Consider the following 27,870-nt stretch of genomic DNA (forward strand, 5'->3'; position numbering starts at 1 on the left):
TACTGAAATTTGATATTTCAGCATTTCGAGGTTATAAAGTGAATCCATATATATATATATATATATATATATATATATATATATATATATATTTGTTTTTTTTTGTTTGTTTGTTTTTTTAACTGACTTTAGTGTAGAAAGTGCAAGACTCAACTAGTGATGTCTGCATGCAGCTCACTATCAGGTTGTAGCTAAACCTCCCAGGCAGGGTGTTGGGCAGCTATGAGATCAACTGCTTGTAGTAGTAACAAACGTCTGTTCACAGCAGTAACAGTAGTCTGTTCACAGTAGTAAGAAACATCTGTTCACAGTAATAACAAACGTCTGTTCACTGCCTTCAGTGTCACAGTAGTCTTCACCGTCAATGTAGGGACCTCACTTTACTGGGTGTACAACTTATTTAACATTGAGATGGTAAAATGTGAAAACTACTTGTAGCTCAGAAGGCATACAGATGCAAGATTACATTATAAAGCATTATGGCATTAATAATGTCTTTTTTTCATACTTAAGTCCACTGAGTGCCTTGATTAGTGAGAGGTACTTCCTTTTTCTGAGTGTCTTTATAAAGTAATAAAAAGCCTGTATGTGTTACTTAAAACTGCCTGCCATGCATTTATTTCCTTATGGTTTCAACTTATTTTTATTTAAAATAGGGGAGCTGTGAAAATCTGAAACCAAAGTGACCATGTTTTTTTTGTTGTTCTATTTCAAAGGATTTTACCTATCTTCCAGTTTTAATTAATAGGACAGCTTTCTAGTTCAAAAGACAATCTCCCACAAAGATACCTTACTAAAAGGATACAAGGCCTAAACAACATGTCCTATATGGACTAGCTCTAAGCTTTGTCACCATACTCAGTATCCTACAGACTGGACACAGAGGTGTCCTATGTCTGGCATACAAGGCATCCTCTGACCCAATACTGATGAATTTATTACACATCAGGAAGTCAAATGGCATCAGAAATACTCAGTCAAGAGATCTAAATATCTTCCTCAACATCAGTAAAATAGTTTGGAGGGACAGGTATATCTCGCAGAGGATACCCTTCTTCTGGAACAGACTCCCCATCCACATAAAACAATGTTCAACCCTGTCCACATTGAAGCACAACTTGGATCTATGGATGGGAAATAGAACATTTACATCAGGACTGCCCCCTGTACTACTAATGGACAGAGGCAGATCCTAAATGCTTTATACCATGCATGAGTCCCCCCAAATGATCAATGCTATGATCCCAGTTATTCCCATTAAGAGTAATATATTATTATTGTCCATGGAATGGGTCAGGCCAATTTCTAACCAAATGGGATAGGTTAGTTCAAGCACAAAAAAGGAAACTGGCCAGACGTAAAATGGCCTGAAACGGCAGTTAGGCTAGTACTTACCTATGAACCAATAAAAAAGTCCTAGCACTTTATAGTATATTAAATTGGGTTACTTCTCTGTTTTACTGATATACACATTGGAGCCCTGAAGTTCTTACTACGCATTAGGATCAGCAAAAATATGTAATAACATAAATAAATAAATAAAAAACTCTAGTTGCATTACATAGTATCTAAAAATATATCTAACAGGAAGCATACATATGTTTTTATATTGCTGTTTGAATATAGAAAAAAGTAAGCCTTTCATATTCTGAGTTAACCATTTCCTCTGCTTCATATGTTGTGTTAGCAAATTTATGCACTAGATAAAAACATATGTCCCACCACCTCCATCTCACACCCTTGGTAAACTTCCTGTTCTGTTAAGAGTTCTTCTTGAAGTTGATCTGTTGTGCATCTTTTCACTTTACAGGCAAGTAATACCAAATCTTTCTAAAAACATATCTACTTTTTGATATGCTGAGAAAATATGCTTCAAACTGGAAAGTTATTTTAATGTGTTTCATTTAAAAGTTACTTGTCTTAGTAATCTGTTCTTGTCTGTCAGTCTCTCTTGACATGGTATCCGTGTAAGTAAAAGTTCTATTTTGGTGGGTCAGACCTATCAAACATTGAAATACGGATTACATAAATCATTTATTTATTTGAACTTGATTTTTTTATACCTAAGCACTTTGATCTACATATTACTATTGTGTCTCTAATTCTTATCAGTATTCAAAACTTCAATTTTTTAAATATATGTATGAAGAATGTAGTCATAATGACTTGTAATAATTTGATAATAACATTTGTTTTTCCCAAATATTTGTCTAGATAAAATGAATTGAAACTGTGGATTAGCAAAAGGTACAGTTTAAGTATCAGAGAGAAGTATTCGGTGACTGTTAATCTAAACATGAAGGGGATTACAACTGTCCTTTTCACTGGAACTATGCTGCTCTTTCTTGGTAAGTGTAACTGTGTTTCCTTGCTCCAGCTTTAAGAAGAATAAGAATTCCTTAAGAACAAACAACAAACAAAATTGTCTAACTTTGTGTAAATAACTATTCACATTTGCCTGTTATGTACTGAGTTACCACACAGTCAGGGTAAGACATACACAAACTATTCTAAAGTACCTTAAAATGTGCAAGTCCCTAAGTATCTATAAACTGAACTTTTGTAAACTGGGTATTTTCCAGAACAGGTTCACATTCTATAATTATTTAGCTGCATATACTAAGCCAGTTCACAGTTCTCAGCTATACAACACACAATGTGTTCTTTGTTTAATGAGTCCAAGACACCATTTGTATTCAGAGTAAATGAACAGTAAGACTTTGAACAGGGTTATCAAAATCTACATACAATACAGGTGCTTTCTTGTACATGTACATGTTTTCTAGACTACCTTACTTAACACTGATTACTTAATTGTATGTAAGACTGAATGTCACAGCTCTCTCTCTCTCTCTCTCTCGTATATGCACTACTCTTTATATTAGATTTTTCTTCTAGCCTGGGTCATAGCTGAAAAAGGTCCAAGGACCTCTTCACTTACTCAGGTAACATAAGCAAGTAAGTAAATAAGTAAATAAAGACATAAACAAATGTGTGGTCTCTTCCACTGCTTGCACGACGCACCCCAGTTTTAGGATCACCCTCTATTGTTGAAAAGTACATTAAAAAAAGACTGTCTACTCTTATGAATGAACTTTGCGTGCATTTTAAAGCAGAGACCCTCAGTAATCTTTAATAGCTGATGAATACTAAATATTGCAGGCTATAATAAAATAGTTTCTGTGGGAGTACAATTACATGTTGTATGTACTGCACTCAAGGGCTGAGAAATAAAACTAAGAGCTGAAAGGTATTAACTTATATTTTAATGCATTAAAGAAATGTTAAGCCTTAAAATCACAAAAAATAATAAGCTTATTGTTCTGTTTCCCTTCAGAAGCATAACAATTCAACCTATTAGCCTATGTTGTTTTCTTTTCTTTAAAATTTAGTGTTGCTAACAAGGAAAGAAATACTAGAGATATATTTATCTGGCCCAGCTTCCTTCCGTGAATGCTGTGATTTTGGAACGATGGCCTTATATTAAACTTAAGAAGTAGGATAATAACATTTGTAGTCTGCCATCTCCAATAACACGTCATCAGACTGTCTTCATACCCAGTTAAATAAAACTGGAGCTACCAAAAAGAATCAGGCAAGGGTAAAAGTACAGAACAGAAGTTACTTTTAGGATTTATACAAATGGCTGGTTTAAAATTTAGCATTTCAGTTCATTTAAAGTGTTTGCCCATTCTTTTATAACGCACCATCTTCTAACATCACCATAAAAGGAACTTTGTGCAATACAACACACTTTAAAACATGCACAAAGTGCCTATATGTTATGCGGGGTCTATACATGCTGTATTACTGTATATGAGATCTGCCCTCATATCTCCCACTTTTATATTTTATCTGTGTGATTGTTAATTGCCTCTGAAAAAGGCATGACAGCAATCAGCATAGAACCCTCTTATATACCAAGTGTGATGAACTTATGATTTGACAGATTGATAGAAAATAAATGGGTATTTGTCATACATACAGGGAAGTTTGTACTATTCTTTTCAGGTGCTACCAAGACAATTTAAATCTATATAAACAATTATTAGCAGACATGTTTCTGTTTTATAGTTATCCAGAAGATTTATTGTGATAAAAATCAGATTATTGTCATTGCTTTTCTACTGCAACTCTAAGAAGACTCTAAGAAGACATTTCTCATAAACTCTAACTAGAATAAAGCCATAGAAACCGAACCTGACATTGAAAGATTAAAAATTATTGAAGTTTTATGCTTCTGTTCACAAACTCTAATGATGGCATTTAAAACTTATTTAAATATTTTTGCATCATATTACCGATAGCACTTCATGACTTTACATCATGAAAATGGTGGAAATAAAAATTTTCATCTTTAAGCCATGAAAAAGAGTTTAATAAAGCCAGCTTTAATCTAGTTAATAAACAAAGTGCTTGGTGCTCTTGTGGCAGACTGGAAGATATAGCCTAGTACACACACACACACATTAATACACTCCGCATTCCCTACATTTTTTATAAACTCTGCGATCACTGGATTGAGACAGAAGAACAGCAGGGCAAGTTTTTTTTCCCTTTGTTTTTAATTTGTATGGTCTCTGGTATACACTATCCAGCAATGATCAATATTCAAACTACCATTTAGGCCCAAAGGTGACTTCATGTAATGGCATCAAAACTGCCTTTTTGGAAATTACAGTTGCAAATAATACTGAAAGCTTTGCATAAAATATTATGTCAACAAAGCTACAGGCTTCAAATACCTGCCGCAGTCCAATAGCTATTTTAAATAGATTTGCATTGGGCAATGAGAATATACTTTTTTAACTAGTTTATTGAGAAAAGTAAATAAATTTGTTAAATTTTCTGTCTGAAAGCTAATTCTGTGTTGTGTGAGCATAAAGGAATATTTTGTGGCATAAATTCTTGTGAAGAAGTAAAATATGTTTTTTACACTTATAAGATGCTTCAAAATGGTTGTATTCATAATTTAGTTGCAAAACAGAGGAAGAAAAAATATAAGTTTTATATATTTATTCACAAACTGGCTAGATGGATGTGACCAAATAATTTTTTAAGAAATATGGCCTGGACAAGAGTCAGTGATAAATCGATTCAAGTAATTTAAGGGTTACAATTTATAAATATAGATATAGAAATTAATAAACAAAGTGATAAGGATTTAACAGTTTTGCAAACCTAATGATTCTGGCACTTATCATTTGCCTGTCTATTAAACTACTTTTGTGTTGGACATCGTTTTATGACGTTTGCTTTTATTTTGATTCTGGTGCATATTTGTATAGTAAAATTATTCAGTGATTAATTTACAATGTTAAATAGAATAATCATGTTGCTAAAAAGACGTTTCCCCAAAGATAACTAAGGTGACCTCATTAAAATAGTATTATTAATAGTAATAATAATAATAATAATAACAATAGTAATAAAAATAATAATAATAACAACAGCAATAATACTGATAATAGAAGCAGGTATTATGGCAGAGTATAAATGACAGAGAAGTCTAGTAAGGTACATCCTGTGATAATTACATTTGGCACAGGTAAATCTTTATTTTTTATAATTTTGCAGCACGTCAGTATGACATCTTGTACTGTGTACCTCAGACAAAGGCTAAGAAGGATTTTCAGTCCATGTTTATAGGATGATTTTGGGTAAGGGCAAAGATATTGACATTCATCTAAGATATGAAAACATACAGCTGTTATATTCATAAAGTACTCTATAGATGTTATAGTGGTACAATCTATGGCAAAAATATAAGTACATCATCAAGTTAGTCTGCATTCACAAAAGTAGGTTAAGCTGTCAGCATTGCTTGCTTTGAAATATGATATTTCTGTACCATGTTTTCAATACAGCCTTCTTATTACTTATTTGGTGACAGATATGTTGTTTGTGTGAAAAACAGATTATTATCAGCCCTGGGGTTTACCAAATCGATCCTTTAGCAAGTAAAACAGCAATACTGCACAAAGGAAAAAGTCATAAATTACATAGCTGAGTTTGTACACGGTGCAAAATCAAACATAATTCTAATAAAAACTAAAAGCAGCTACCTGAATATTTGCTTAAATTAGTATCAATTTAAAGTTTATAATAAAGAAAGTGTTGTATTTGTCTCTGTCAGTACTAAAAATTGAATGAATGAATGAAAGTAGAGCAGGCCGCTATCACATACAAGTGTATTGCTGGGTAAAGGATAACATTTCATAACAAAATGGCCACCACCATTCCTCCGATTAGGAGCTGGCTCACTTTAAAATGACTTAATACATTTTGTAACTCTGATATCACATTTTATTGCTTAGGACACCTCTGAAACAATTGTCAGCATTTTGTGCCTAGTTTTATTAGTTTACACTTGCATTGCTATATTGCAAACAATTAAATTGATGAATGTATTATATTAAACTGTGCTACATATGTAAAGCCTTTGACTTATCACATTTTTGAAAATTAAATTTAAGAAATTTGTTTTTTCCGTTGATGCAGGTAATATATTTGATGTTGTGCTTTGATTTCCTGACATTCAGTTTATTTTTTGCATTTTTAACCGATTACAGTAAATCAATAAAAAAAAAATCAGAACTTAAAATATCAATTTGTCATTATTTTCACATGATTTTATATTCTGCCAACATCATAGCTGCAGTAGTTTAGTTTTGGATGAATGGAGCAGCATAAAAACTTATTCAGAATGAGTATCTTTTCCATCTGGTGGGCAGTCAGCAAATCATTGCAGTCCCTGTTTCACACTTTTCAGTGTTTCTTTATCAGATATTATGTCAAGAATCAGATGTTCATTGGTACTAGGTGGTACTTTATCAAAGCTTGGCACAGCGAAACTTGATGCTTTTGCCATTCTCTCTGTAAAATGACCCATATATCCCTATAGCTTTGCAGTGCATACTGTTAAACCAGTTTCATTGAATTAACTCACTTCAGTGATGGTGATAATTAATTCATGGTGAAAATTAGATTTTCCCGCATGGGCAAGGAGCTAATTTTGAACTCTAATATGGAAATGCTCTATTTTATTCTTAGCTCTGTCTAGATGAATCTCCTTGAATAAATGCTTTATTAAACTATAATTTGTCATACATATGCAGCTCCAGTGGCATAGAGGGATAAAGGCCTGACTACTGCCCAGTCGGCCTGGGTTAAATTAGTGGCTGAGGTGACTAATGGAGTGACAGCGAGTGATGGGAATGCCCTACCTGGGGGGAGGGTGGTTCTATATGTGTTACTTCTGATGATACCTTATGGAGGTTGGGGATGTCATGATGAGAAGGCATGGTCCAAAGAGCATAAAGGTTGGTGGACATGTTTGAGCTGCTGTGGAGGTGGGGTGATAATACCACATATCCCATTGCATGCCCTCCTCTCATATGCACTAATGAATGCTACATTGAAACAATACTAATTTCATGAACTTTAATCATACTTTGACTTAGGAATGGGGTCCATTCCCATCAAGGTATTAGAAACCCAAAAGACTTGGAGAAATTAAATAAGGGGGAGTAACAGGGTAGGCCATCATAAATAAAAAAAATGACTGAATAGAGATAGCTAGATACCCAGGATGCCAATAGGATGTGTGCCATCCCCAGCTGCACTGGGGCAAGTCATGGGTACATAGTGGAAGCTGGCAGACCTGGCAATGGATGTGGGGCACTGCGTAGAGCATCATATAATGATACAGTGGAGCAAAGAGTACTCCAAAAATAAAAATAACTTATCATATGTGCTGCCACCACTCCAGTACTGAAATCTTTGCCACCATCATTATTTTCTTCAATCTGTTTACACTTTGAGTTTTGTATTACTATAAATGCTACACATGGGAGATATTAACAGTCTGCTGCTCCTCCTGGCTGCCTGAAAACCACTTCATGTCTATTTGAAATAGAATTCTACCTGCACAAATGTCTAACAGCTGCAGGAATTCTTAAATACAGAGGATCCGTCCAACCTCTTTTAAAGTTTGAATGTGAGTCACATAAAGAACAGTCAAAAATTATAAACAATACAAAACAAAGACACACCTAAAATGCATAAGAGTCAAAGGCCATGTTATCCACTCCCCCATGCACTTTCACTGATGTAGAATGCCTACAGCAGGAGCTTTCTTGCCGTAGCTAAAGACAGACATCACCAATGCTGCTGCCTAATATTACTAATGGCATAAGTGGCAATAGTGTGTGCATACCCATTGGGGCAACTGGGGCTGTAGTCCCATTCCATGATAAGCCACACCAAAAAGAAATGGTAATATCCAAGAGATTTATATTAGAATGAGGTAAAACATATTATTACATAAGTATATAATATCGATAAGTCACACTTGGGTGTGGACAATGCAAGATCCACCCACTCTGATGATGTTTAGCCCTCTGAGTTTTACTTTTGTGGGTAAAATGCCCTAGTCATAGGTAAATCCATACCGCATGCATCTAAGTATGGCACATTGCTTAATTGTTCAGTATATCCATAGTGGTACTTGACATACAAATGAGGGACTGGATAAAGACTATTATTTTAAGCAGATACATTAAACTATATTTATTTCCCCACTTTTGTTGACTAGGAATATTTAAAGTAGATAATAATGTTGCAGGTTTATGGACAGCTAAGACATAAGAGTGTCATTATGATCCATTTCATTAATGTCTAGCGAAGGATGGTACATTGCTGCTTTGTATGTTTCACTACTTTATGTTCATATTATGTGGGAGGCTGACAAACAACAACTGGTGAATGAACAACTTTCAAGGGTTGTACCAGGGCTTTTGAAAGATTAAAATGCCTATTTTTTGTGCATATTATGGTAGTCACTGATTATAATTGAGATTAGTTTTTGAAAGTGAAGCTAAAATGTTACATATCAGTTAGCTACAATTTCTGTAAAATCAAATTTTGTGTGATCTGTACGTTAACACCAAAGTCTTACGCTTATTTTTTGTTTTATCAGCCATGATGTCTCATAGCCACTGCCATTTTCCTTAGCGCTACCTTAAAAACACAAAACAATTCAGATAGTCTATGGAAGTAGATTCAAAAATAAACTAATATATGCAATTTATTACTAATATATACCAGAAAGCATTTAAAATAGAATACTGTATATAATCATGCACTGCATTATACAGGAGGACAATATACAGATTCAGACTGTTTATTACTTTTTGATTGATACTATGGTGACCAACAAAACCTTGAAAGTAGCAGCTATGTGACAGTTAATTAAACCTGGTGACAATTTAGGCAGCACACATTTAACACTGAAAACAGAACACTGCCATGAAAAGCAGCAGCTGTGATCTCTGGTATATTTTAGTTTAGGTCCTTGCTCATGGTGTGAGGAGTGCAGCTGTGTTTTAATGTCTATGTGCTCCACTGTCATATTTTTACTACTTCGATATAAAAAACTATGGCTAGTTGAAGAGGTGGACAAGCCCCTTACCAGAGCAAGGTAAAACTCAATCATACAAGTGCTTGACACTGAAAAGTACAGTCACTAATAAACAAATATGTTTTGTTATGTACTGATTCAAAGATTGTGAGCTCTCTGAGAATTTTTCTTTCCTCTAAGGTGTAGAAGTGTCAGAGTTAGTATACAAGTAGCAGGTGTTTCGTTAAACAATTCCAGACCCACATTAGATGTGCAGCATAGGATAACCCCCACTGAAAAAACACTTTAATGTGCTGCAGTAGCTTGTGATGTTTGCTATTTCCTTTGAAATTGTATATTGGCAGTTACACTTTTCAGTGTCTAACTGAAGTCATGGATGCACACCTTTTATCACAACAGTGGCATAATAATGGTGCTTTGTTGACAATATCTAAAGGTAATAGTTGTGCAGTGTGCAATGATCAATTTGCTCCAAAGTTGTGCAGCACGAAGCTCAGAATTCGTAAAAGATGACTATGACTGTACCCTTCTTTGATAGCCTAGAATCCTAAAATCTGCAGAGCCTAAACTTCAGTATAACTGATGGTAGGAAATAGCATTCACATTTTAAATAACATGCATTATAAAAAGACTGAATAAGTAGCTTTATATATTACCAGGGCCTTCTGCCACCTTAAGAGTATAAATCCTGCAGACCTTATCTTTCTGTTGAGACATAAAGCTATGAACAAAATGGCAGCTCCAGCAGGTAAATTCTGAACCAGACAATTGTATATAAAGAAACTAGTATACTTCAATTGTACAAAGCAGAAGATTTCACGCCAACAACGTATACGACTACTATTATTATTTATTAGCGTCACAACTTTTTAATATATTTTTCCACCTTAATATCTGGTGGTGGATTTACTTTCAACTTAGTTATCCAGTTGTACTCATTTGTTTCTGTCGTACTACATGTATCACCAACTCTGGCATTAATGCTTACTTTTACAAGTACACATAGTTTCCTGTGATAATTACGGACAGAACAGGTATTAGAAAATGAATAAGAGATTAAATAAAGCTTTCTGAGTATGTTTTAAAGTATTTACTCTATTCTTTGCATAACTTAACCTTGTGGTATGCTTACCAATAAGCAGAATAGCAGTATTCTGACTGAGTGATTAATATAAAAATTTGTTGCTCTGAGAATTGTATGAAATGTTACTGGTATCAAACTTGGTTGGAAGTTAAAGGCATTGTGTTTGAAGAATGAATACAAGACCTGCATTCAAGTCTTTTTGGCCATGCATACAGTTTAATGCTGCATTCAGCCCAGTGATTCAGAATGTACCCAGTTTCTCTGAAGCACTTTAGGTGTCTTGTTTAGCTCCGGTACCAAGCTGTTGTAATTCTGTATCAAATATTTCCTGATGTAAGGAGTTTGCAGGCATATATCTGGAGCCCCAAATAGGTCTTTAGGAGGGTGGTCTCAGATATACAGTGGATTGTCTACCTCCAAAACTACCTTTTGTGCTGCTCATAGCAAGATAAGGTGGGCCCTTGCATCTGTCACATCTCGAGTCAAACACATCATAGAGCAGATATGATCAGCTTGTGTGGGTGATAACTTACTATACTGAAGAAAACTGCAAATGGTTGCACATTGTGTGCAGCTGGGATATAGCTATCACAAGCTACTTCTTTTAGCAAAAAGAATTTCACCTTAACAGAAAGCAGTAAGTCATTCAAATAATATCTGAAGATTACTTCTAATTGTTACAGACACCATTTTCTTTTTGGTTCAAACACCCACTTCCCTCCAAGTAATTCATCTATTTTATAAATCCAGGCCTTGACAGAATAGTAGGAATGCACTGTTGTAGCAGAAGGTGATTTTCATGGAGGTGACCTAGCAATCCCACTGAGGATGAAAATGTTACACCTCATTAATACATACATTTCTGATTAAAACAGTTACTTCTGGACAAGGCATAGTTTCACATATAAGAGGCATCAGCACAGGTAAATGCAGGAAACACAGCTAAGGAGTAAGAATAGGTAGAGGTATGCAAGTGTCTCTATAAGTAGCAATTTGAGGTATATTCCTGCATAGAACAGGTCAAATGCATTTGGGCAGGTGCAGGTCACTACAGATGGATGAAAGTGAAGGTTAGGAGCAGGTATGAGCTAAAAGCACAGAGAAGCACTTAGCAGCTTCTGTGAGCAATCTAAACATTGCCACCAGCCTGAGGAAAAAAAAAACTGCTGAGCACTACCTGAGAAGAAAATCAACACAAGCGACAGAGCCCAGCATGGTTTCAGGCTGCTGACTGCACAGAGTAGTGTTGTTCTGCATACCAGACAGCTTGGGTGCTGATTAAGTGCTGTTAAATAAAGTAAGCAACAAGATAGCAAGACGTAGTAAGGAAACAACCTCCATGCCTCAAAGAAAAAGAACAGAAGGGTAGATGGACAGTGGTGCTGGAAAAAGGCCCAGGACAAGGACACATCAGGAATTTAGACAAAAAATGACAGGTCAGGATGCTGCCAGGTCAAAGGTAAGGGAATAGCAAAGGCTAGAGTACAGCTGAGCAGATCTCCAGGTATGTGCCCACAAGTCCTTAAAAAAGACAAGCAATAGCTAAAGAACCAAAAAACTTCAGAAGACTAAGGGTGGAGGAGGAACTGCAGGCCAGAGGGCAGCATAGTGTCTATAGTGAAAGATTCAGTGGGTTGGCAGTAACTTAGAGGAGCAGGATAAACGGAGGAGGAAGAGGAGAAATGCAGTGCAGTTGCAGGTGAAGGACAGTTACACCAGAAAATGTGGAGGAAGGCAGTACACATGGAGGGGAAAGATAATTATACAGAAAGAAGGTGGCTCAACATGCAGGGAAAGGATAATTACACATGTATGATTCAAATGCGAGACATTCAATTTATGTTAGAAAGGAGGGAGCACAAACCACACAGGAGGAAAAAGACAGAAATAAATGTGCAGTGCTGCCTAGGGGAAGGAAGAAGACAGAGACAGAGAGATGAACTCTGGGGAGAGTAGACAGGATGATTGAGTGATTCCTTGTAGAATGGTTTGAAAAGAGGATATTGAATAAAACCAAGGTGAGAATCCTCAATCTAGTTTTTTACAGGAAAGGAAAGAAAAGGTGATTGATCTACATGTTATGGATGTGCTGGCAGACAGTGACTATACAATGAGGCAATTCACAGTAACCATGAAGAAAGAAATAGAAATTGGTCAAAGGACACTGGAGTCTATAGTTAAAAATATGATCACAGAAGAATTAATGACCAATAATCTTGAGATAAGGGAAGAAGTTTGTGGAACAAAACAAAAGAGAAGTATTTGAGGGTAAGATAAAAAAGGCTTAAGAGGGGTGCAATTGCAAACAGCAAAAAGAAACCAGAATGAAAAAAGGTGAAATATTTTTAAAGACAAGAGGAATTACAGGGACTGTTGAGAGAGGAGGAGAGGACCATTAGAGTTATGCATAGGCAGAAATATGTTGAAAAGGGCAGGGTGAAATGGAAGAAGAATGCTGGTACATATTAACAGAGGAAAATACATATTTAAGTATATGGGAGGGACTTAGAGTGCAGCTACAGCAACAGATGGATTGGCCTGGGAAGGTATGAAGTGCACAGAGGCCATGAAGAAACAGGATTTTTTAAAGTAATGTATTTTTGCTTTGCTCGCCAAGGAAAAGGAAGTTAGATACCAGTCTGAGGAACAGAACAGAAGAATGTTGAGGATGGACTGATGAAGATGCAAAGTGAGGAAATGATGAAGGCATTTGAGGCAGTAAGAAAGGGCAAGGTGCAGGGGCCTAATGGGACCTCCGTCCATAACCCTCAAGACAGCTGCTGGAAGAGCAATGACTGAGCATAGGTAGAGGTGGTCACCGTCTCAAAGGAGGTGCAAGAAGCAACCCAGTAGTAGGCAAGACCATGCGTGTGGTCCATAAAATAAGGGTTAAAAGATTTATCAAACAGAATGGGCTGTTGAACTAATTCCAGATTCACAGCAACAGGATCCTGACAACTAACCAGATCTGTTCTATGACTGGATTACCAGGGAGGTAGACATGGACAACCATATGGATGTGATATACCTAAACTTCATTGAAGTCTTTGATTAAGTTCCCACCACAGACTTCTGTCAGTAGGGGGGCAGACAGATGCAGGCAGGTGAATATTCAGGTGAGTAGAGAAATGCTTTGATGGCAGGTAGTAGAAAGTGGTAGTGAGGAATAGTTGTTAGGTGGTGGGAAGGTAACAACCGGCATCCCATAAGGATCAGTCATAGGCCCAGCATTATGAAATGGTTTTGGCACTGGTCTCACACAGGGAATAGAAAATTAACTGACTCAAATTCAATTTATTTGCAGATGATATAATTGCTGACACAGACAGACAGAGGGTTGTGTTTGATGGTGGGGCTGCAGGTCTAGCAAGGGACTTGAGAAGTCGTAAAGCATGGTCTGAGAGGTGGTAGCTGCTATTCCACCTTTATAAGTACATGGTAATATAGTCAGGAATTTTTATTCTTATGGTGCAATGTGCTCTGTAGGAAAGTCAACCTGAAAAACACAGTGCAGGAGACGTGTCTCCACCTCATCCTATATTACTTCATGGTGATGCCATGGAGAGCATTACCCTAATGGTGCAATATATTCTAGAGGGGTAATCAACTTCAAAAATCCAGAATAGAAGAAGGATTTGGGGTTATTATTTGCATTATTATTATGGAGAAAATGAACTGTCAGACAGTGTGGGAAAGGGGCAGCAAGTGCAAACCAAGTGTTAGGGTTAATACGTATAACGATGGAGGGGGTACCTATAACAGGTCCAAGGACCATAACTGAGATGCACTGATACAAGATTGCTATTTCAGCAATGAGGGATTATAGCAGCAAAAGTCAAAGATAACATCGTTAGTTACATTAGGAAACTAAGAAATCACAGCTTGCAATGTGCAGAACTAATCCCAAAATGAAATTACCCACTCACACCCTGAAGACATAGCTAACTTACTAGACAGATATAGTACTAATTGTACTCCAGAAACAATCATTGAAATTCCATGGATCCCCATGTCTCACTCACCACCCTCCTAAGATCTACATGGAACATGCCTTGACTGTATTCTCTAAAATTGAAAACACCACTTCCACAGGCACAGACAATTTATCTGGGTGCCTAACTAATAGCAAAATAAATAAAAAGTTCCACCATTTAGACAAAGCCGAATATATTATAAGATGCATAAACAATCAAATAAATAATAAATGTAAACTGACACCATGAGTACCAGTTATAAAACTTTAATGAAACAGTCAATAAAATACTGCAAAAGTAATACTTTCACTAGTAGACCTTCTTCAGGCAAAATATTAATTATTGTTATTTTTTGATTCCCTAACTTATAGCAACAGACTTGCCCAGCTCAACCCTCCAGTACCTGTTAAACTTAAGCCTCCCCACAGGATATGTCCCTGAGGTTTGAAAAACAGCTTTAATGGTACCCTCTGCAAAAAAGAGATCCTACCACAGATCCCAGGAGTTTTCGGTCCAACAGCCTAACTAGCCTAATCTGCAAGACCATGGACTGTTTGATATCTGACATCTTAAACTACGGTATTAAAAATCTCATACACCTGGACTGATGACAGTTTGGTTTTGTCTGTCTACTAAACTTGGTAAACTTCTTTGGGAAGGTTACAGAGGCAGCAGACAGTTGTCATTCAGTCCACACAACATATTTGGATCTGACCAAGGCCTTTGATAGCACCTCACACTGGTACTATAAATAAGCTAAAAGAACTAAAAGTGGACAATTACGTGGTAAGATGGACTGCAAAGTGGCTGAAAGATAGAACTCACCCTTAAGGTGGAAGAGGCCACTTCAGAAAGCAAGAAAGTAGCCAATGGAGCACCAAGGGGCTCTGTACTGGTGCCCCCTCCTTTTTGGTATCTTCTTTTCTGATCTCCTTGCCACAAACCCTGACCTATGGCTAACTAAATTCACAGATCTGATTTAGCAAGGGCTTGTCCTTCCAAGCCAATGGTGCACAGACAAAAGGCTGAAGCTAAATGTAATACATGCAGCACTGTAACCCTTGGGGAAACACTCCTCATCTACAATTTGCAGCATAGCCAGTACCCCACTCTACATGGACGAGGTAGTCAGGGGTTTCAGCACCTGGATCAACAATTCCCTCGCTCGTGTTCACTGCATTACAACAGTAAGGAAACCTTCTATCTAGCACAACTAATTTCCAAAGGTTTCTCATCTATATCAAAAGATTTTATTGCCCCTGTACTCTTTCCTAATTTAACTAGTTATTGAGTGCAGTGCTCCTTTCAGTATGTACTTAGAAAAAAATATCATGCAGATGGAATGGTCCCAAAACTTCATGATGAATAATATTATTGGCCTATAAATCCTTAACTACCAAGACATGCTAGAAGCCCTATCCCTGTACTCTGTGACTTATAGACTCCTGCATGAAGATCTATGTCTGGCATTCATTGCCATCAAAGACCCCACTCTGATAGAGCTCTTGGCCTTCACAGGACAAATGGCAAAAGTATTCATATTGATCAAATGACAAATCTATCGTTGAGTGCAGAGCGATTAAAAAAAAAAACAGCCAAAACAAGTTTTTGTTTTTTGGGGGTTTTTTTTGCATGGGGGACAAGCCCTCACATACCCCTCATCCCCTCACAGCCCTTGAACTTAAATATAGCTACTCCAAAGTCACACAACAGTGGAGAAAAAGAGGACTCCTCTTCTAGTGATAGTAGTTTTGCCCAGATTTACTTGGTCACTCTGCACTCACTTAAATTGCCTTTGATCACCTGACACATTCCCTACACAAACACCTGAACCAAGGATTTGAACTTCCACCAACATATAAATAAAACATTTTGGAGGGATATAATCATTACGCAGTAGTTTTCCAGTCTCTGGATCACAATGTCCTTGTATGTTAAGCAGTTTTAAGATGAACAAGCTAGTGACATATTTGATTCCTTCAAGGCTAACTTTGACAACTGGACAGATACACAAGTAAATTCCTAGCCTGAACCTTTTCCCTCATTGAAGTGGGGATGTACATCTTATCTTGAGGGCAGTGTTTGGCGAGATGCACATCATCTTCAAACTTACTTGTCTTGTAGTTTTTACAATCCTATGATTGTATAGACTAATGCAAGGTTGGGGTATTTCAGGGTGTTCTACCTACTCTAAGGTACATCATCTTTGGAGTCACCATATATAGTTAGCAAGGGCACGACAGGTATAGCTGTCCATGTCATGGGTGTAAAGCAGGGTCCTTCCTGCAGAAATTCTTTAATGGTATAGAAGTAAATTCTAAAATTCACTCTTCAGTGAATAGGTTTACAATAAATTTGTCAGAGTTCAGGGACCTGCCAAATCAGGTCTTGCATTTCTGAAAGTATCCAGGGAGAGAAAGTTAATGGAGTCTCTTTATTAAGCTCAAGATGAACCACATCATGAAATTACATGCAGTTCTGGAGCCCTAAAGAGAGAAAGAGTTCACAGTGCCACAGAAGTTATGAAGAAAAATAACTATGATGGTGTAAGGGACAGAGGGAATGCTGTACAAAAAAGGCATAAAGACCAGTTAGAAAAGGACATGATATGGTTACACATGACATTAAAATGGATGTCTGATCACATTAAGTTACGTAGAAATGACAAGATGGGAACAAGGTAAGGGGGGGTCTATTTCATGTGATCGAATCCGAGAAAATGGAATATTGGAATGTTGAAATGGCTTCTCCTCTGGATGCTGGTATTTTTTGGGGTTGGGTGTTTGCCCTTTCCCCATTGTGGAGCAATCTCAGAGTTGGTATATTTTATAGGCAGTGGGTGCAGGGGTGCAGCCTGCCACATGGGCTTGCCACCTTGCAAAAACACTGTTTTTCATGATGCTGACTTCCAGAGGAGAAGTCAGTTCAACATTCCAAGATTCAATCTTCTCAGATTTGATCATATGAAGTAGATCTGATAAGTGGGGTGGGTAAGTCTTTCAGATTAGCTGAACACAGGTGAAGTCATCCTCACTTAGATAATGGTACATAGGTGGAATGAGTTCTCCAGATGTTTAGTAAAAGCTAAGCCATTTGAGTCATTTAAAAAATCTTGGGAGGCCTGAAAAGAAAGGAGAAAAAAAGAGGGCAAACGCTATGGGCTTGCTGTGACATTCAGACAAATGAATAGACTCATAGTCTCCTTTTGCTCTTTATTGCATTGTGTTGTGCTCTGTGTGGAAACACTAAGAAGTTCTGTATAGGCCAAATAGATTCAGTAGAGTCCCATCACCCACCACTAGTTCATGAAAACATTGTAGTGTCACAGCCTGTAAGAAGACATTGTTGCAGCACACTTAATGATAGTAGTTTTCCACTGATCAGTTACTTAAGTTTTTGTGAAGTAAAACTGCAGGAAAGTTTTTAGTATCTTTACTATGAAAAGGCCTGAATAACTACTGCCACACACCTAACTGATGCCCATGGGGATTGCATATAAATGTGGACCACTGACCAGGAAAAAAATTAAACACTGAGCTACTCCCTCCTATGCCCCAGTTCAGAATTGACTTTCATCAGAATTGACTTTTATACCCTCAGGCTGGATCTTATTTTTATTTTACATTTACTTACCAGGGTAGTACAATGATTGCAACTGACCACTTGCAGATACTGTCTAGATCAGGTAGTGACAGCAGTTTCTGGTTCATCATTTTGTCTAGGGGACCTTTCTCATACCCAGCTCAACGCTTTCCTCCTGGACACATCTTTGCAGCATGTAGTGACATCATGGGAGTACATACATTCCTATATATGTGCCCCAGAATGTTATACATTAAACCCATAGAACTTGGACTGACCGAGAAGTCATGTTTCCTTCTTGTGCTCGGGGCAACCATCAGCGCTTTAAGTCTTGCCATCAACTGGCAAGGAGAACTAGGGATGGATCACATGATGTCTCTCTGTCTCTCCCTGAAGTCCTACCATTCAAAAACCTGGATCACCAGGGACATATATTCCTTTCCTCTATCTTGGAAGGTTGGTGAAGCCCTAGCAGTTTTTCTGGTTTGGCGGACACAGTGTTCTGAGTAATGTTTAATTTAAGAATATGTCAGTATTTTTTGTTCAAAAAAAAAATAGGTAATGATTTTCAAAATCATGATCATTTAAAAAATGAACATTTGTTTTTCTAAAGAAACACTTTGAAAAAGAAAGAATGCACTGCATGGAAACATTCAAGGCTTTTCATAAAAACAGCTGTTTCCAAGGGAGAAACTATGTGTGATGTGTGTCAGACTAGAATGTGACACTTGATGACAGCATGATTAGAAAATGCCTTGCATGTAATAAAAGTACAGGGTCAAGACACAACTGATTTTGCTGAACTCTAGTTTGGAAAGAGTATAAAATATCTAGGAAGTTATTAGCACGTGTGTTTAACTTCCTTGGCATGTAAGGCATAAGAAAGGATTTTGAAGAGGAAGTTGAACTCTTTTCAATAAATATATAAATAATAATAAAAAGGAAGAAACGTAGCATGGATTTTCAGAAACACAATGTGGAAAAAATTGAAAAGTAGTACAGGAGGTCTTGGCTCCGTGGTGTGCAGGAAAGACCTCTAGCTGTAGCCCAAATGAACTAAAATCAATTAGCAGCACAGTGATTGGAGGTGTCAGGGAGGGTGGTTGCTAGCTCTTTCAGTATGACAGGGAGGTGAGGGGCTTTTATCTGTAAATTGTCACTCTCTTGGTGGTAGGGCCCTGTTGTGATCACAAGACAGATTGCCATTAAAACTTTGGCATGAGATGGAAGGGCTGAAGCTGGCTAACTTTATATGTGGTGATGTGTGTGATGTCAGCAACTCAACCAGTTATGGCACCCCAACAAATCCCCCATGTACTCTTAGACATATATATGATGTTGATAGATACTCTTCTCTACATTTCTCCATCCCCTTCCCAACCCACTTGTGGCTGAGGACATCCCATTTCTGAGATGGTGCTTAGCACCAGTGGCAGTTGATGGGCATTAGCCACACTCCGTCTACTACCCAGTTCATTATCTGAAGCGAGATTTTAAGTGTTAAAAAGATAGGCACAATGCATTTTTTTATGTTTATCTATTTCCTGAGCACTTTTCTGGGGTGACCCAAGAGCACACTTCCTGGTTATTTGACTTGCTCAGAATCACACAGAAGGCAAACAGAGGTGCAAGAAATCAAGCCCTGCATGTTCAGCACATGAATCTTCTCATCAACAGTTCAGAGTTTTAGTCCTCTGCACTAACTGCCAGACACCACACATTCATAAATAGCCTGTAGTTTCTGATTTCTTCACAGTTTTATTTTGTATTTTTTCTAAAACTTTCAGGAAGAAATGTGTATGGCTAAATGAGTCCCATCACACAAGCTCTTGTATTTCTTTTCTTCTCATCTACTAATTCCCAGACCTGTCACAACTTGTTTATGCTTTCACAGTGTCTGCAATCTAATTTTTATTAGCTTATTTATTGCTATAAGTCTAGCACATAGTTCTAACTGTTGTTTACTTCACAGGTGTGTGCAGTGCCACACTTTACAAATACACAGAAGGACTAGTGTGAATATGTGAAAAACTAATGTTCAAGGGCGTAGTTTATTAAAATAACAACAATATAACAATGGAAAAGCTACTAATAAACATACTTAAATTGTATATGTTTAGGTGTTAACAGTTTTCTAACAATTGCCTTTGTGCTTAATTTTATTTATTATATCTGTCTACCTTATTCCAGTATGTCTTACTTGGAAGTAGTCCTTATAATCAAATATAAGCCATCATATGATACAGTAGACTGAAAACAGGGAAAGCAAGTTCTATGATTACTACAAATATAAAGCAAGTTGCTTTCTCGAAGATAAAACAATCATAGAGCTGATTAGTTTTCCCATTCAAACCAATATGCATTTATTTACCATAATGTTTGTTTTATCTTTTGATACTATTATTTGAAAGCAGAATTTTCTTATATTAAAATTGTCAGCTTGTAGCTCAGTCAACTAAGCTATCATTTTATTATATAAAGAGGGCAAGTGACAAAGTGAACTAGTGCCATATGCCTATCAAGGTTTGAATACTAAGTGACCTTAGTGACGTTATTGGAAGGTAGACAACTCCATTCTTACAGCAGATGAATGTCTGATGTGAATAAACTCAGGACTGGTCTTTCTTTTAACAGAACAGCTATTTTATTGGATGCTTGTTAATGTGACAATTTTAAATTTCTTATACATGTTCATTTGATTTGCAAGCACATATCTTGACAAAACATATTATTTATTTATTTTACATTTGTTTATCGGGATAGTCCAACTGGATACATGTCCATTTTTAGCGGAGGCCCAGGGAGAAAAGTTCCAATTAGACAAATTACAAAAATGACATTTAAAAAATATAAAATATAAAAAAGTATAAAAACAACATTTACAATGAAGAATAAAAAAACAAAGTGAGTATGTACAATGGTTCATGGTGTTCCCTAATAGGGATAGACAATTCACATGGTCAGACACAATTAAAGGCAGGAGACATTAGATAGCATACAGAGCTTGGTGAAATAGTTACCTGTTTGATATTTAGAGATTCTCCTTTCAGTATTTAACTTAATCAGGATTGGTACAAGGGCAGAGCCAGTTCATTTTGAGATACTGTTTGAGGTTATTTTTGAATAGACCTATGGAGGATTGTAGGGTTATATGATTTGGCAACGAATTCCAGGTTATGCCAACAAAGTTGGCAAACAGGGATTCACCAGCAGCATTGTTAGCTTTGTGGGCTTGGAAGAGTGGTTTGATGGTTACAACACAACAAGTTATGTTGTATAAATCTATGTTGAGCTTTAGTGCAATGACGTATTGGAATTACTGGTGGAACACAATGTGTGAGCAGCCTTTGCTTGGGAAGGAAGGAAAGTGACAAGCATGTAAGGTTTTATTTTCTCCTGAAGAAGTATTTATTTTCTGTATATGACACTTATCACACCAATGCATGCAGGAGGAACATAGTAAAACAAAAAATGTTTAATATTTAGCAGTGGGCATGGTGGTTTTACATTTTGTTTTCATTCTAATCACAGACCTTTTTAGAATTCTAATGCTTTTAAGCCTCTGAGCCATATTCCATTTAAACTGCTACACACAATACAGTCTAAGCCTGTAGATATAAAATAATTTACTCCCAGACTACGACTTAAAAGAACCTCTAGATTCGATAATTTGTGTTGTGATGTTTTGATTCATTGACACAGCTAAACATCAACAAGTCAGAATCCATTGCTAAACAGCAGTAATCAAACAAAAAAACTTTCAAGAATGTGTGCAAAATACAATTTTAATTCATGTTACACATATCTATATGTATTTATATCTATCTGCAGTTATCTATATCTATGTATTTTGATAGATAGATAGATAGATAGATAGATAGATAGATAGATAGATAGATAGATAGAGAGATAAAAGCACACATATATGGGTCTATATTAAAACCCCGAAAGAACTAAACATTGAGTGTATGTACATCGACACATAAAGGTCGATCTACATACACAGTGAAACACTGAAAGAGTGAAATCCAAAATGCCAAACAAATTTCATCATTAGAATGTGCCACACACGTAAGTTAAAAATAATACTAAATAATTAATTTAACACGCTTTTGCAGGGGGGCAAGCCCCCCTGCACCCCCCACCCCCTACCTAAATATACCAACTCTGAGACCACACTACAGTGGGGAAAAGGATATATTTCCTTATCCCCGCCATTGCACTGCTGCCCAGGAAACACATTCGGCATTTCAAATTCTGCTCTTTCAGTATTTCGCTGTGTATGTAGATTGACCTTTATGTGTCGATGTACATACACTCGATGTTTAGTCCTTTTGGGTTTTTAATATAGACCCCACGTATATAGATAGATAGGTCTTGAAGAACCCACTACCTTGCCTGTCCAGAGGTCTGTCCTACCCAAACCAGTGATGGTTTAGGATTAACTGAAAATATCTTAGAGAGATAGCTAGAGACTCAACTGAATTAAATGAACCTTAGTTAATCCTTAGTAGTGAATCTTCTACTCCATTGGAGAAAGGCAAATAGAGGTTGTTTTCCCCAAAAAATGTTATTAGTCAATGGATGAGCACTTATACAGATTTTCCAACATTACAAAGCATTAATGATTATGTTATTGCATGGACTATGGGAAGCTTAAAAAGGAAATTCAGAATAGGTCTGAAGTAACGTATGAGCACACAAAATAGAATTTTATACCTGGACTTTTAATGGTGACTAACTGGTAAGAGAACAGATGCAGGATTTAAAACATATTTTAAAATTATTGTTAGAACCTGTCGATAACAGTAAATGGAAATGTTAGAAATTTTTGCAGTTCACAGGTTTAAAAGAAGTCTGCCTAATCATATAAATAATGGGTATTGCAACGTGATTTGGAGAGCTCTGAAGCATTACTACCCTTAGTAGAAGACATATTACTTAATGACACATTTAAATCTGAATTGTCTGTTCCTGAGTCTAAACTTACATTAAAATGTGCCGTCTTCTGTGAAACAAAAAATCAAGTAATGTGTTAATTGGTTTCATAAGTGTGGCAGTTACATTACAAAGTTACATCCTGCTATTACTGAGATCAATGCTACTAAAAGAAAGGTGAAAACTGAACTGCATGATACCAGTAAAGTTGTTCCTATGGAGTGTGACAAGACTGCAGCTATAACAAATTTAGTGTTACATCGTTGTGTTACAAGTAAGGTGGTGAAGTATACTATATTTGCAGAGGTAAGAGAAGTTCAAACCCCACTAGAATTTGGAAGCATGATTACCTTTGTCAATGGTCCCTGTAATGTAAGCATAAGATGAGTAGCAACCAAAAATTTTAGGTTTAGTCATGGTACTAGAAAATAATATCCCTTTACATATATAGACATTCACAGCTCTGGGAAAACTGTTACACCCTGTAGATGTAACCCCTGATTTAACTCATGATGTAATAGTAGGAAATGATTTTCCCCATTCAAAGCACTTTGGAAAATGTGAGAGTAGAGAAAATCCACAGACATAATTTGGCAGGCTGACACACAAGAAGAAAGAGGTAGAACTGCAGCTCAGTGCACCCATTCAGTATAAAAATGAGGCAGAAGCAAGACACAATGTTCATACAAAGGTCAAGAATCAAAATTAGCAGAAGGGAACCAGCATAGAAGCTACAGAAAGGGGCCAGAATATGGCTGTGATCACACAAGAAAAACAATCCTGTTTATCAGAAACCTGTCCCAGTGATAGAGCAGCAGAAACCTAAAACTGTAAGAGATGTCTGTATAAGAAACAAAGGTGAACAGATAGGAAACTGTGAAGTAAAAAATCAGCATAAGTCAGAAGTTTGTACAGACTTACAATGAATGTTAGCACCAAAACAGAGACAAAAGATGTTGGATACTTGAGTGAGGACTCCCAGTGTGAAGAAATGGTAGTAAATACTAAAAGTGGCATGGATAAGGAAATGCATAGTTATGAACCAACTTCATTTAGTCTAAAGAAGAAACACAAGTAAAGCAGACCCTAAGCAACAGGTGTCTATAAATGAGTAAAGAAGAAAACCTGAAGATATATTTTGCTCTGAGATACCTTTTGAAGAACACTAACAGAGAGAAGGATCAGAGTGTGAGGAAGTGGTATCAACTCACACTAGGTTAGAGAGAAAACAAGCTAAAAAGAAAGCACTTGAGAGGCATATACAGTCAGCAGGGATAATAAAGTAGAAGGTATTTTTTGGGGATCTAAGACTACCCTTTACAAGGGAATACATAGGACAAGCTGCAATTTCAGTTCTAGTGTTTTTGCGATGAGGAAGCTACAGCTTCTGTTTCAAGGCAAGTTACTGAAGAACCCTGACTTTTTTTTGACTTATAGATAATCCTCATAAACTTTGAAAAAGAAAACAATGGGGGAATGTTACTTTAATTAGGACACATTAGAACACTGCCAAGATTGTAGGAGTAGGTAGTGCACAAGATGTTCTCATTACTTCTTACTCCTACATTCATTATAAATTATCTTTTAGACAGAGTAAGTAAATAAAGGAAAAAATATTTTTCATTTATTAGTTTCAAACCCTTATAGGACACTTGTAATAATAACCCACAGCCACATGTCAGGAGGTGGACAAGGCAGGGGTATTAGTCAAATGTTATGGGCGAGGTATAACGAAAGAGAAAACTTTTGTGCTTCTTGTTCTGAACATTAAAAAACTGCATGCTGTCATTGGTATAAAAGTTCAGTGATCCCAATGATTTTCATAGAATTTGAATGTATTGCTGCAGATATTGTGGTGGGCATTAGTAAAATCTAGGAATGGGTATCAGTACATACTAGTAATAATGGACAATGCCATGATATTTGCAGAAGCAATGCCATTTTGCAAAGCTAATATTAAGGCTATTGCCAAAGAATTGCTACAGTTATTTTCTAGAGAAGGCACCCCTAAAGAAATAATTACTGACCAGGGCACTACCTTTATGTCAATGTTGGTTGGCTAAAAAGAGGTTAAGAGAGCAGTCACAATAACAAACAGAAAGGCATCAGAGGCACACTACCAGCTTCTGGAAGGTGACTCAGTAGATGGCAAAAATAAACTCTATCAGGTTGCAAGTCAAAAACAGAAAGATAAAGAAGATAGTCAGACACCCTTTATAAGGGATGTCATCAACATCCCGCTCAGCAGTGCACAGAGCATCAAAGGCAGATGGAAGGAGTTATTCTAGCATTTTCTGAATGAAAAAAAAAACACAAAAGATTTAATGCCCCAGACACAGCCTACGATGGGAGAAGAGGAGGAGCCCGCCATAGAAGAAATAATAACAGCATTAAGGCAAATGAAGTTAGAGAAAGCACTCTTATGTGATCATGGCAGATATATTAAGATGTTTAGAGAAAAATGGCTCAAGGGGTTATGCATAGCAGTATGAGGAGAAGGCCATATCCCAGAAAACTGGAGAATAAACACTCCAGTGCCAGTGTGTACAAGAACAAAGGGGACATTCACAACTATGGTCAGTATAGAGGTATCAAACTCCTGTCACATTGTATGAAAATGCTAGAAAGAGTGATTGATAAATGAATATGCAGAACAGTAGAAAGTAAGGCAGGACAAGTGACCCACTGTTTGCACTGAAACAAATAGTTGAGAAGAAGATACAAATGGAGAAAGAGTCAAACTGGGCATTCCAGTGCTTGGTGAATGCATATGACATAGTCCTTTGGTGGTTTGAAGTCCCAAAAACATTGGAAGAATTAGTGCATGCTGTGTACAAGGACCCAATGAGTCAAGTACAAACAGCATTTGGTCTCACAGAAGGGTTCCTGTGGTTGTAGGTGTGCATCACAGATCACCTCTGAGCCCACTGATATTCATATTGTTGATGGACTACATTAGCAAATAGATTGTAAGGGACAGATCAACAAAGCTGCTGGGTACAGGTAATGTGACATTACTATAAGACTCGTAAGAGGAACTTTAACAAATGACAGAGAAATGGAATGAAAAACTGAAGGCACATGGGATGTAACAGGAGTAAAGACAAGACAAGGCAGTTGCCATGGCAGGAAATGGAGGAATCAGAAGAAGTTGAAAACTGGTACAGAAGGGAAAATAGTGGAACAGCTTAACAGCTTCAAGTATCTGAGAGAGATGTTTGAAAACAAGGGAAGTCTGAATAAGAAGGTCAAAACTAGAAACAAAGGGGCTCTAGCCAACTTGCACATTGTATGAGGTATAGTGTGTGACAGAAGAATGCCAAAGAAGCTGAAAAGTAAGGTAACAAAATAGTGTGTGAGCAGTACTTCTGCATGTTGCAGAAACCAGAGCAGTGAAGGCAGAGCAGAGCAGTTGATGAAGCTACAGGTGAAGAAGATGAAGTGCCTGAGATGGTTAGCAGGATGCACACTGTGAGACAAATAAAGAAATTATAGCATCAGGGAAGAAGCCAAAGTAGCTCCAAAGGCAGAGAAGATCAAATAAAACAGATGACAGTGGTTTGGGCACATGTGCAGGAAAGTAGAAAATACTTTGGTAAAAAAGCCTTGGGAGAGACATGAAGAAGGCAAGAGAAAATGAAAACATCCAACAAAGAGGTGGATGGATTACATGAGAAAAACCTTTCACAGTCAGGCATGACTGTTAAAGAAGATAGGAGAGTGGCACTGAATCAAGAGAGGGGGTGACAGTTGACATGACACCCTGACCCCATGTACAAAATTGGCAAAAAGGGGGTTGATAATGATGGTGATGATGCACACCATTCATGTCAAGGGTATTGCATCCATTCTTTAAAGTCAAACAGTTCAGCCTAATATCCATAGACTGATGGATTACTAGCCATGCTTTAATAAAATACTTGTTAAAGAAAGTTTTGGCACAGATAAGAAGAGCCGAGAAAAGTTGTTACCCTACTTTAAAGTTTAAGAGAGATGCCGGAAGCTTTACATACTTTACCCCATTTTAACTTTTGTGCAGAGGCATCTGAGTGAACTGCTGGATACTAGTAAGTACATTTGGAAGAAGATAAAACATTAATTAAAACTTCAATAGAACACTGTGTCATTTGCATGGTGATCTAATGCTGGTTATGCTCAAAGTAAAGGAGCACATGCAGAAAGCCTAGGTAATGCAGCAACAGATTTTTAACAAGAATGCCCAACTTAAAGAATTTAACCCAGAAACTAGTGTTAGTTCCTTCCATACCCAACAAATGCCTTGCTAAGTGATGACTGATATTTGTAGTAATTGAATGAATAATACTGTGAATTTTAGGGTAGACAGCCAGGAAGAAGAGAAATTGACAACATCTATCATATTAAGGCACTGAAGGCATGCAAAGAAGTGAAAAATTACACAGTGGGGTTGCAAACCAAACTTGATACAGAAGAAAAAACAGACAAGCTCTAGCTGAAGTGCAGTTAGACAAACCATTCCTGAGAGTGCAAAAGCAGAAGCAAAACAATTTCTCTTAAGAAATGAAAGAGTGTATTCAGAAATGTGTGGAGGAACTAAAATTGTAAAACACAATAAAGGAACAACTCATGGGATGACAGACTTGAGATCTTACAGAGAACACAAATCAAAATATAAGTTAGTAAGAGAAAAGATGTTCAAGCTAGGAGTGTTACAAGAGTCACAATGTTTTTATTTTTTTATCCTTTGTTTACCACTTTAATCCTAATAGGCTAGTAGCCTGTTTTCAGGGGAAACCTGTGGTGGAATTCATACTGGTAGGGTTTGGAGAAGCACTTCCCATTTCCATTCCAGGCAAAGAGGCAGCCCGGAGAGACAGGGAGGCAGATGGAGA

General features: G+C 36.9%; 1 protein-coding gene across 2 annotated transcripts in view; it reads left to right on the top strand.

Annotated features, from left to right (window-relative positions):
• Positions 1 to 1,711: 1,711 nt before the first annotated feature.
• Positions 1,712 to 27,870, top strand: part of CD3E (CD3e molecule) — a 144,092-nt gene continuing 117,933 nt past the window's right edge. Inside the window, exons 1-2 of one of the 2 annotated variants that reach the window (XM_044080888.1) lie at positions 1,712 to 1,810; positions 2,215 to 2,348. In XM_044080888.1, coding sequence (XP_043936823.1) covers positions 2,297 to 2,348 — 52 coding nt within the window. In that variant the 5' untranslated portion in view covers positions 1,712 to 1,810; positions 2,215 to 2,296. Of the gene's footprint in view, positions 1,811 to 1,894; positions 1,968 to 2,214; positions 2,349 to 27,870 lie in introns of those variants that run through there. The other variant, XM_044080889.1, reaches the window with a different exon arrangement.

This window comes from Protopterus annectens, chromosome 8.part0, assembly GCF_019279795.1.
Source record: "Protopterus annectens isolate FY-2018-M chromosome 8.part0, PAN1.0, whole genome shotgun sequence".
Taxonomy (NCBI): domain Eukaryota; kingdom Metazoa; phylum Chordata; order Ceratodontiformes; family Protopteridae; genus Protopterus; species Protopterus annectens.